At 43.7% G+C, this 12373-nt stretch overlaps 1 protein-coding gene across 4 annotated transcripts in view; it reads left to right on the top strand.

The window, feature by feature from the left end:
- The window catches only part of LOC138747568 (transcription factor CP2-like), a 66649-nt gene that overhangs the window by 29760 nt on the left and 24516 nt on the right, over positions 1–12373 (top strand). For all 4 annotated transcript variants that reach the window (XM_069906901.1, XM_069906904.1, XM_069906902.1 and 1 more), the window contains 5 exons: positions 4163–4269; positions 5339–5491; positions 9028–9138; positions 9222–9322; positions 10144–10198. In XM_069906901.1, coding sequence (XP_069763002.1) covers positions 4163–4269; positions 5339–5491; positions 9028–9138; positions 9222–9322; positions 10144–10198 — 527 coding nt within the window. The remainder of the gene's footprint in view (positions 1–4162; positions 4270–5338; positions 5492–9027; positions 9139–9221; positions 9323–10143; positions 10199–12373) is intronic.

Here is a 12373-nt window from a genome sequence, read left to right as displayed (position 1 = left end):
CACACAACCCCTCCTAGCTTAGTGTCATCTGCAAATTTGGAGATATTACATCCAATCCCCTCATCCAGATCATTAATGTAAATTGTGAACAGCTGGGGTCCCAGTACAGATCCCTGTGGCACCCCATTGGTCACCGCCTGCCACTCAGAAAACGAGCCATTTATCCCAACTCTCTGTCTTCTACCTGCCAGCCAGTTCTCAATCCACATCAATACTTTGCCCCCAATCCCATAAGCCTTGATTTTGGAAGCCAGTCATTTATGCGGGACCTTATCGAAGGCCTTTTGGAAGTCCAGGTACACCACATCCACTGGCTCTCCCCCATCTATTTTACCTGTCACCATCTCAAAGAATTCCAATAGATTTGTCAAGCACGATTTACCTTTTGTAAATCCATGTTAACTCCGTCCGATCCCTTCTCTGCTAGTCATATGCTCCGCTATTACATCCTTAATAATGGATTCCATCATTTTGCCCACTACTGATGTAAGGCTCACAGGCCGATAATTCCCCGCTTTTTCTCTACCCCCCTTTTTAAATAGTGGGGTAACATTAGCTACCCTCCAATCCATGGGTACTGATCCTGAGTCTATCGAGTTCTGGAAAATAATTCTTAAAGCATCTGCTATCTGAATGGCCACTTCCTTGAGTACCCTAGGATGTAGATTATCAGGCCCTTGGGATTTATCTGCCTTCAATCCCATCAATTTCCCCAAGACCATGTCCTTAGAGATACTGATTTCTTTCAGTTCCTCTCTTGCATTAGTCTCTATGTTTCCCAACATCCTTGGGAGGTTATTTGTATCCTCTCTTGTAAAAACAGAACTAAAGTAAGAATTTAATTGGTCTGCCATTTCCTTATTCCCCATTATATATTCCCCTGATTCCGTCTGCAAAGGACCTACTCTGGATTTCACCAATTTTTTCCTCTTGACATATTTATAAAATCTTTTGCAGTCGGTTTTTATATTTGCCACAAGCTTAAATTAAAAAAAATTATTTTTGCCCTCTTGATTAATCCCTTTGTCCTCCTTTGCTGCATCTTGAACTGTTGCCAGTCTTCGGTTGCGGTACTTTTTTTGGCCAATTGATATGCTCTCTCTTTGGACCCAATGCTGTCTCTAATTTCTCTGATGTATTTTTCCTCTCAACCCTATTCTTCTGCCTTCTCCTCATAACCTTTGATGCCCTTACAAATCCCAATGACCTGGCCTCCTCAGACAAAAACCACAGATTCACCACCCTGAAACTTCTCCTCATCTCTGTTCTAAAAGGGTGTCATTTTATGTTGAGACTATGCCCTCTGGTCCTAGACTCTCCCACTACAGGAAACATCCTTTTCATGACCACTTTCGACATACTGTACAGTAACAGGCCTTTCTGGTCTACAAACTCTGGCTGCCCAATTGCACCAGTATATTTCGATGCAATCCCCTCTTATCGTTCTAAACACCAGCAGGCATAGGCCCAGACCCAACAAATGCTCCTCATATGGCAAACCCTCCCATCCCTGAGATCATTCCTATAAAAGTCCTCTGGACCCTCTCCAATGCCAGCACATCCTTCCATAGATATGGGGCCAAAACTACTCCAAAAATACTCTATATGTGATCTGACCAATGCCTTTTAAAATCTTGTCATTACATCTTTGCTTTTATATATGGATTCATTTTTTATTATTTTTAAAATTTAGACATACAGCACAGTAACCGGCCATTTTGGCCCATGAGTCCATGGTGCCCAATTTATGCCCAATTAACCTCCACCCCCCCCCACCCCCCCCGTACATTTCAAATGGTGGGAGGAAACCAGAGCTCCCAAGGGAAAACCCACGCAGATACAGGGAGGACATACAAACTCCTTACAGACAGTGCGAGATTTGAACCCTGGTCCTGGTCACTGACGCTGTCAAGGCATTGCACTAAGCACTACACCAACCATGCCGCCCCAAAATAAATGCAAATATTACACTTGCCTTCCGTCTGCCACTGGAGATGAGTGTAAACAGACCCTCGATGCTGGTGATGTTGTTGTTGGGCAGTAGTTTCCTCTTTTCACCCAGTGGTCTTCTTCAGGGTACTGAGGTTCATGCTGTCGGGGATCCTTGTCTCTGAATCATACAGGAAGACAGGTTCCACCTCTGCTGAGTAGACCTCGAGCTCAGTGCTGGTTTTGAGCTCTTACTCTTCAAACATTCTTTTCTTCACATCTAAAAAGCAACAAGTTACTATTGTAAAAGCCTCAATTTAAAATAGTCTCAGAGCAAGGTTACATTTGTGTGCTGCTCCCAGTAGACCTCCTCACTAGATTCAAGGGCAGTTCTTTCAGAATGACCCCCATGCTCATAAAATAACATTCCCCATACTCCATTCAAATGGATCTCTCTGTGCACCCCAACTCTTTGTGCTGTGTTTCAGTCTGCCAAACCAAGACCACCTGGGAGTAGGAGGATCAACACCTAATTTTCCATCTGGGCCCTCTCCAATTGGAAGGCATTAACATCGACTTCTCTGGTTTCTGCTAGCCCACTCCCCGTTCTCCCTCTCCTCCCCCTTCCCTCTGTCTTCTTTCCTCCAGCTCTCCACTCCCCCTTCCCTCTCCATTCACAGAGCCATCCCCCTCCCCCTGTTTGCTGATGTGCCCTTCCTCCTTTATCCACCTATTACCTCCTACCTGTGGGACCGTGCACCTCCCCCTGCCCCTTCCCCCCTCTGTTTTGTTCGGGTGCCTGCTGACATTTTGTTTACACCTTGATGAAGGGCTCAAGCCCGCTGGTTATGTATCTTTATCTTTGCTACATAAAAGTACACGGTTCAACCTGCTGAGTTTCTCCAGCGCTGTGTTTTTACTACAATCACAGAGTCTGCAGACTTCCATGTTTTGCTCCAATGTTTCATTCCACTGAATTGATCTATGGATTGGACAGCACACAAAATAAACCTTTTCACTCTACCTCAGCACACATAACAATAACCATACACTAGAATGTGTTGTTTTCTTCATCTGGCACAAACCTCTTTGAAAGAGAGGGCCACAATATATAGGAGCTGAAATAGATATTCAGCCCATTCAAATCTGCCCCATCCTCAGTATATGACCATCTTCTGTATCCACAGTCATTTAGTCACTGTTGTATTTATCATGATGTTTAGCTTCGGATTAACAAGAAATATTATCACGATGTCTTTTTGCACTGGCGAACCAGTAGATTGGCCATTCAGTGATCTGGTTCAAGAAGTCGTTTTTGCTGTTCACACTGGACCACTGTTAACTGGATCTCTGTGTCCTTTCACACTCACCACCAGGCATCCTAGGGGCGAGGGGCACCCATCTTTACTAATTGATCCCAGGATACCCCCTGTCTTCTTCACACTGGGCTAACCGGCACGCAGGTGTCAGATCGCCCTATACACCCTACCTAGGGGGTCCATCCCCGCGGTGATCGGACACTTGCCTGCTGATTCGCGAGTGTTCACGCTGGCACCTTAACCGGTATATTGGCAGTTAATTACTGGGATAAAGTGCCAGTGTGAAGGGCTACTATTGGTTGATGACTTTCTGCGAGTAGGAAGTGGTTATCCCAATGCACACGTTTGAAATGACCGATTGTTGCTTTTGCATTGTGTATTGTAAGTGTTCTTCCCACTTCCTGGCTCACAGTTGGCAGGAGTTGCCATGGATACCTTCTGCATTCCACAGAACGGCAATTTATCAGGATTTCCAGAGTGGGCAACACCTACTCAGTGTGGCAGAGAAATTATAACTTTTGATTACTCAGGGATTACTTTGTATCCATCTGATGCCAATAAGGCATTGAAAGAAGTGGGAACAGTAGTGGGTATCAGCGTAATGCATTGGTGCATTAACCTGCTACACCAGGCAATTGTGAGCTGTTGGGTAGTAACCACAACTCCTCATGTTGTGAGTTGACAATGTCTTTCAGAGCAGGGCAGGGATCTACTTGGAGAATATGATTCCGTACCCCATGTCGTCCAATGTAGAGGGTAGAGCTCTGGAGTACGTCACCCATCTTGCTTTGATCAGGAAATGGTTCTATGGTCAGAAGTATTTATATGTCATTGAGCTGATCCATCATTTACTGCAGCTTACTTTCACACTGTGACATACTTTCTTTCTTTCTTAAATGATTTGGTTACATCAGATATTCCCCTGTCAGTTGGAATTGTCGATCCTCAAGTAAACCCCACCTTGCTGAATGCTGCGGAGTTTCTCTGGGACCCAAAGAAACAAACTTCTGTCTCCATTCAGGTTTGTGTCTTTTCCTTCTTCCTTCCTTTATTTCACTCCATTTCTCCCCTTACTGACCCTCTTCAGGTATCGCATTCCTTTCTTCTTCTCTTACCCATATCCCCTGTGCCTTTTCCCTCTTCATTCATTTCTCTAGCCTCCTGCCACACAATCAGTTATACCCTACTCTGTTTCAGTTTGCCTTCCTGTCCCTTGGGCAGAACAAGAGGCCAGCGATTCGCCGCTGGACAGGTAGTTGAGTTTCATTCAAACTGGAGTCAGTTGATGAGCTTTAATATAAAATCTCATTGAATATTACAGCACAGTACAGGCCCCTCAGCCCACAATGTTGTGCGGACCTGTCTGAACCTACTCAACAAACTAAACCTTCCCTATCACACATCCATAACCCTCTATTTTTCTTGCACCCAGGTGCTTGTCAAATTTATATGTCCCTATTGTACCAGCCTCCACCACCATGGCACCTACTACTGTCTGTGTAAAAAAACATCTCCCCTCAACTTTCCTCCCCTCACCTTGTACAGATATTCTTGCCATGGAAAAAAGGTGCTTGCTGTCCAATGCCTTGTATTATCTTGTAGACCTCTATTAAGTCACCTCTCATCCTTCTACACTCCAAAGAGAAAAGACCTGGCTCAACTAACCTTGCCTCATAATTTCCAGTCCATGAAACATCCTGGTGAATCTCCTCTGCACTCTCTTTACAGCCTCCACATCCTTCCTATAATGAGGTGATCAGATGGTCGATATGATGAGTCTTACACTCTTAAAAGGAAAGTTGAAGAATGGTTTTGATACCAGCAGAACTTTTTAATCGACTACTCTACTAAGTGTGATGCATTCTCCATCTTCAGTCATGAGTCGGGTAAATGTAGCAGGGAACCCCTCCACTGTGGACAAGCAGCCAGCTAAAGAAGTCGTCGAATTTGTCCAGAGCAACAATATCTGTACCTGCCACCTCTTCCATTGAGATTGCAACTAGTTCCCCGACTACATAGCGCAAAGCACGTTCGGCAGCATCATGCAGACCAACCTTGATGATGACACCTTTTCCATCTCTGTCCTTCAGGTTCACTGCATCAGCACAGAATTCACTCCCAGGAAAAACGGTGGGGAGAAGGGGGTCCCCTTCAGAATCCAGGTCGACACCTTCAAGATGAGCGAGAGTGGAGACTACACGGAGCACCTGCACTCTGCAAGTTGTCAGGTCAAAGTATTCAAGGTACCAAACATTTTTGCTGTGTTTAGAACAGGATCTCACTGCCATCAAACAGACCAGTTTGTCTGTTTGTACAGGTGCCAACCAACAGTTTACACTTCATTACGGCACGGTTAGCGTAGCAGTAAACGCAACGTTGCTACAGCGCCAGCAGCTGGGGTTTCGATCCGGCACTGTCTGTAAGGGGGTCTCCCCGTGTCTGTGTGGGTTTCCTGTAGGCACTCCAGTTTCCTCCCATCATTCAAAACATATGGGGGCTGTAGGTCAATCAAGTGTAATTGACAGCATGGACTCGTGGGCCAAAAGGGCCTATTACCTGAATCAGCTTGATATTGTTTCCATTTATCAAAGTGTTGGCCTAGTCAGGAGACATTGAACCATCCACACACACCAGCTTCTCTCTTAATTGTCCTGCTGAGCTTCTCCAGCATTTTGTGTTTTTACTCCAACCATGGCGTCTACAGAATTTTGTGATTTACTAATGATTCTCCTTTGTTGGAGAATTTGGACAATGAGAGTCAATCAACAATTTGAACAAGAAAGGCTCCAGGGAATTTCAGAGTTTACAGCCAATTAAATATTCTTGAAATGCCACCACTGCGAAAATGAAGTGAACAGAGCTGCCAATCTGGACACAGCAGGCTTCCAAAATCAGCCATGACAGAAAGATCAGAGATTTTCTGTTTTCACTGATACTGCTCGAGGGATCAGAACTTTAGAAATCGGTCTCTCGAGCTAGTCAGTGGGAACCTCGCAGCTCAGACCTTGTCCTCACTTCCGCCTGCTCGATTGCTCAAGGCCTCAGCCTATCCAGACTCTCGTTCAGTCCTAGTAGCGTCCTTGTGAATCTTTTCTGCACCCTACCCAGCTTAATGACAAATGTCCTGTCCCTGGGTGACTGGGTAAATGCTACCCATCCTCTTTAGAAAAGAAATAAACACACCATGTTGGAGAAACTCCACAGGTCAAACAGTGTACTTTATAAAGCAAAAATAAAGATATATAACCAATGTTTCGGGCCTGAACCCTTCATCAAGGTATGAAAGGTTTCACTGCTGCCCATCTTTTTAGAATTATTTTTTAAATTTAGAGCCATGTTCTGCCCGATTAACCCTGATTAACCGTTTTGAAGGGTGGGAGGAAACTGGAGCACCTGGAGGAAACCCACGCAGACAAGGGGAGAGCGTACAAACTCCTTACAGGCAGCGTCAGATCTAGTAAATCTGTAAGGTCCAGATCTCAGATTAAAGTCTCCCTCTCAATTCTCTGAATGGGTTTATGCTTTGGAATGGGATCTGGATGCAATTTCCCACTGACATGAAGGCCACATCAAGATATGAACTGTTGATTCCATTGAAGGCGCCAAATAGCCTCAGATAATTGTCAAGTCAAGTTTATTGTCATCTAATTGGACAATTACAACCCAACAAAAGAGCGTTCCCTGGTCCTCGGTGCAAAACATGCAGACACATCACTAGACATAACACACACACACAGAGGCGAACAATACATATGCAGGAAGTATTCATATACTTAAATAAATAAATATTGTTTCAGAAAGTCACTGGTGGTCAGTGTGAGCAGTTCCTTTGCTCATTCACCATTCTCACTGCCTGTGGGAAGAAACTGTTCCTCAGCCTGGTGGCGCTGGCTCTGATACTCCTGGATCTCTTCCCTGGCGGGAGCAGCTGAAAGATGCCATGTGCGGGGTGGAAGGGGGTCTCAATAATTTTTTGCACCTTATACACTCTACAATCACATTATAGAAGCCCTAAAAAGACAATTGTGAAGTAAATGAATCTCAGTTATAAAAGATACTGAGAATACACAGTAGGTGAAGCAGTGTCTGGAGAGAAAGAACAATGAGAGATAAAACTTCAGGTTGAAGCAGTTTGGCCCACTAAATGTTTCCAGCATCTTTCCTTATTTTAGATTTCCACCCTATGGATTTTCATGAGCTGGTCTCAGGTTTTATAGAAGCTTCAGTTACCACAACCAGGAAAGCAGCAAGCATGTCAGACAAAGTTCCTTCTTATTCAGTGGTGCCTGTCGCTTGTGGATGCATATTGAGCAATTAACTGGGTTTCCCCAGTGGTCTACCAGTTATACTGATAAAGAGTGGGCACCAGGCTGGGGAACCATGATACTGACACTGTGTCAGCTTCAAGATGGGTGGCATGGGTAGCGTAGCCATTAGCGCAACGCTGTTACAGCGCCAGTGATCTGGACTGAGGTTTGAATCCTGCGCTGTTGGTAAGGAGTTCGTGCATTCTCCCTGTGTCTGCAAGGGTTTTCCCCGGGGGCTCCGGTTTCCTCCCACCATTCAAAACGTACCAGGGATTGTAGGCTAATTGGATGTAATTGGGCAGCACGGACTCATGGGGTGAGAGGACCTGTTATCGAGCTGCATGTCTAAATTTAAATTTAAATGAAGAGTTAGTCCAGAGCCTCCATGATAAAATTACCTGCGATGTCAAAGCAAAAACATGAACAAGCAGGTTCTGGACAAATAAATGTTACTTTCATAGAATTTGAATGAAAACCCACATTCAGTTTTAAAAATAAAGGTATTTCCAAAGCATCTTCACAACTTTAGTTGGTCCCAAACCCACTAAATGACTTTCTTTTGACAAATAGATTCTACATGAGGAAGTGAAATATGAAAGTGTGCAAATGTAGCCAAAACATAGACACGCTGGAGGAACGCAGTCGGTCTCACAGTGCCCATAGAAGGTAATGATATATTACTGATGTTTCAGGCCTGATCCCTGCCTCATGGTATGAGTGAAAGCATACAGGCAGAATTAAAGACTGGGGCGAGAAAAGGGGTAGAATAGGAGGGGGAGGAGTCCAGGCCAACAGACAAAAGGTGTTAATTGTATATGATAGGAGGAGAGGTGTGAAATTATTTTGGCTCTGTGAAAGGAGACAGAGGGAAAAGGGGAAAGAGAGAGAAAGAGTAAGCACAAAGAAAGAATGGCACAGTTGGCGTAGCGATTAGCGCAACGCTTTTACAGCACCAGCAATTGGGACAGGGGTTCAAATCCCATGCTGTCTGTAAGGGGTTCATAAGCTCTCCCTGTGATTGCGTAGATTTTCTCTGGGCACTCCAGTTTCCTTCCACCGTTCAAACGCACCGGGGGTTGTAGATCAATTGTGTGTAATTGGGTGGCATGGAATCATGGGCCAAAATGGCCTTTTTACAATGATTTTTTTAAATTTAAATTTTAAAATGTAATATCCAATTAACACCTTTCATCTGTTGGTCTGTACTTTCCCCTCCCCCTTTCCATTCTTCCCCCTTTCTTTCCCCAGTCTTTCATTCCGACCATGTTTTTTCACTCACGCCTTGAAGAAGGGCTCTAGACTGAAACATCGGTAAATATCTTTACCTCCCATGGACGCTTTGAAACCGGCCGAGTTCCTCCAGCGTTTCTGTGTTTTCTCTACATTAGGAAGCCCAGCTGGAAATTTGTATGCATCAAGAGCCTGATAACTGCAAAATAATAATAATGAACTGATCATTTGCCAAATTGTAGCCCAAAGGTGCAGACAGGAAACTGAAGACTGATAAAGAGAAAATAGAGAAGCGTTCCCCGCATGAGAGGTCCAAGTATCAGCCAGCGTACGAGGCCACGGTCCTGAGTGAGGTAAGGTGTTAGCTGGGGGTACCTGCACATTTCCGCAAGTACTCGGGATATTTTGCTCACTGTCCTTTTGTTGTTTCTCTCAGTGTTCCCCTTGGCCTGACACCTTGACTTGCTTGAACACAAGCCCAAGCAGAAGTCCAGGCTATAGCTCAGCCTCTCCAATCCCATTCAACGGCTCCGAGGGGTGAGTTGGACCCTGTCACTCATGCTCAACAATCAGCAGCCCTGGTCTGTCAGAGTAAAGGCATGCAGGAACATTGCGTCAAATACGGTGATCAGCCCATCAAACCCCTTCCCTTCAAAGGTGCCTTGACCTGTCTTTGAAAGTTGGGTTGGTGTTGTTGGCAAAGGCAACTTCTTATAAAGGAGATTTTAAGAACAGTGCATCAGCTAATGAGTTGAAGACAGGATGGGGCGTATGTCTGGGGTGAAACATGAAAGTCTGCAGTCGCTGTGATTGTAGTCAAAACACAGAGATGCTGGAGGAGCTCAGCAGGTCTCACAGCGTCCACAGGAGGTAAAGATTTATCACCAACATTTCGGACCTGAGCCCTTCTTCAAGGTGGATGCAAGCCTGGACTCACAGTGAATATCTACTGTGCAGGAACGGAAACAGAATTCAGAAAGAAAGTGTGACAACTTCTACCAATAAAAGCAGGGAAAATTCACCGTAAAAACTGTAATGGTCAGAAGATATTAATATATGAAATATGTACTTAAAACTTATTTCAGGCACTCAATTGCAGTGAAGTCTCATCCAAAGTGAATGGTACCAGGGCATCTTAGAGTTCAAGCTTTGCATTAACCTTGCAGTAAACAGTCCTTGACAAGGATGGGTGGGTAAAGATGGCAATACTCAGCTCTCTTTCCCAATATTTGTGATAATATAATTATCACAGAATTAACTAGAGCCGAGATTATTTTCCTGCATGTATATTTTACTCACATTTGTCCAGCATCTTCAGAGGTTTGAGTTGAGTTTAATGGATGTTTCTTTTATTGCAGTGGCTGTTCATCTCCCAATCATCAGGGAGACAGGACAGGACCAAACATGGTGGAGGTCAGTATTCTCTTTCCTTATCCTAAACGTTCTTTCAGACATCAGAACTATGGTTAGCCTACCTCAGAAGGTATCAAGTCAACAGTGTGCAATTGTGTGTATAAATAAGAACCACATTTCCCAGCAAGCAATGCACTCTGTTGCCTGAAACCCCCGGAGAAACTGGGGGTTGTCGGTTGAAGCAGCTCAAGGAAAATAAAATCAGTTAAGTGTTAAACCCATGTAAAGTCGTTCTTCTTGAAAGAACAAGTATAACATGGTGTCAGAAGTGTCTGAGTGAGTAAGAGAAGACAAAAGTTCATAAGCATGGATAAATTAAGTCCTCCCACACCGATGCAGTTTACTGGCAATCTAGCTGATAATTGGAAACACTTCAAACAGCGATTCAACATTTATTTAGAAGCTGGTGGAATGGGAGAGATGGATGGAAAATGGAAAGTGTCCTACGTTTCTGCACGTGACATCTATAACAGTTTTCAAATTGTCGAGACAGCTTTCGCGTTGAATATTCTATGAAAAAATTTGAGGAGTATTTTGTTTGAAGTAAAAAAAAATAATGTTTGAGAAATTCAAGTTTTTCTCCTGTGATCAGAAACAAGGTACAAGCTTTGACCAATAATGAGGTGAGCTTCACACACTGAGTAAGTCCTGTGAATTTGGAGATTTGGAAACTTCACTCATTAAAGACAGAGAGTTGTCAGAATCCTAGATAATGGACTTCGAGAAGACTGTTGCCTGAAAAAGATTTGGCTCTGGAAAAGGCTGTGAATATGTTTAGGACAGCGGAAAGCACATGAGCACAAGTTAAGGAGCTGTGCAGAATAGACACAACAGTGCATGTGATGAAAACAGAGGAGAGAGCACCAGGAGTTTCCCAAAGCAACAACAACAAAGTAAAGTGGTAACCTCAAACAACAAATGCAGCAGATATGGAGGTAGGCATATTCCAAAGATGTGTCCTGTCTATGGAAAGTCCTGGTGTAAATATAGGAAGAAGAAGAATTTTGCAAAGTGCTGCAAAGCAGGGGATAGCAAAAGAAAGGTGTACACAGGAATGGAGAAATGGAGGAATTCTTTGTGGATTCACTACAAACTGTAAAACTGAATGGATTGTTTCAGTGACTGTGAATGAGACAGTAATTCCATTTAAGCTCGACACTACACCCCAAGTGAATCTGTGGACAATTACAAGACCCTCACCGTAAAGAGCAAGATTTATCCTGTGAAATTATGTGACAGGCTACACTGGAGAGAATGTTCCAGTAAAAAGGGGGCTGTCTGGTGGTCTTCAAACACAAAGGGCAGCATCTAAAGGCACAACTACTGATTGTAGAAAGGAGAGTAGAACCAGTATTAGGTCTGTGTGCATGTGAAGAGCTCGACCTGGTGAAAGAGTTCTCGTAATGGCTTCACAGACCAAGGATAAGCACTCAACTCTCATGGAAGAAAGGATAACAAATGACATTGGAGAAGCGATACCTTAATGTACAGAGAGAATCAACCTCATTACATGACATGAATGACAAGCTGGAAAACGAGTTGGCAAATGAGGATGGCTTCTTACGCCGACTAGAAAGACAAAAATAGACAGTTACAGGAACGTCTGGAACTTGCGGAACAGAAGCTGCAGCAAACAATGAAGGAGCAGAAATGTTACCAGAAATAGAAGCTGAACTCACCCAGCGAACTGCAGCTCTGACAAAGGCTGAAGAGGGGCCTGGCAACGCAGAAGAACGTTTGACACAATTAGAGACTCAGCTTGACTCTAATGAGCAACTTCAGCTGCATCTGAAAAGAAGAATAGCTGCATTAGAGGATAAGAATATATTGATACAAGAATGTGAACTTTTTTTGGAATATTTTATTTTGAGAATTTTCAATCAACATGCAGTCAAAACAAAGAATAATCCAAAAAAATCAATATCAATAACATTAATATAAATATCGATCCTCATGTCGATATTAAAGAAAGGAGAGTCAACATGGGATTTAATGATTATAAAGAAAAATTACAATAATACTACAAAAATTCAATGTCTGTGTTGAACCAAAGGGAGAACAAGAGAATAGAGAGAGAAAGAAGAACAAAATAAGAGGAACTGTCCCATCACCACCACCCCCCCACCTTCCCCGCCAGAAAACAAGAAAAAAAGTAAGAAAAGGGAAAGAATAAGA

The sequence above is a fragment of the Narcine bancroftii genome, chromosome 12, assembly GCF_036971445.1.
Source record: "Narcine bancroftii isolate sNarBan1 chromosome 12, sNarBan1.hap1, whole genome shotgun sequence".
Taxonomy (NCBI): Eukaryota; Metazoa; Chordata; class Chondrichthyes; order Torpediniformes; family Narcinidae; genus Narcine; species Narcine bancroftii.
Note: the sequence above shows the minus strand (reverse complement) of the source record. Positions and strands in the feature narration are given on the sequence as shown.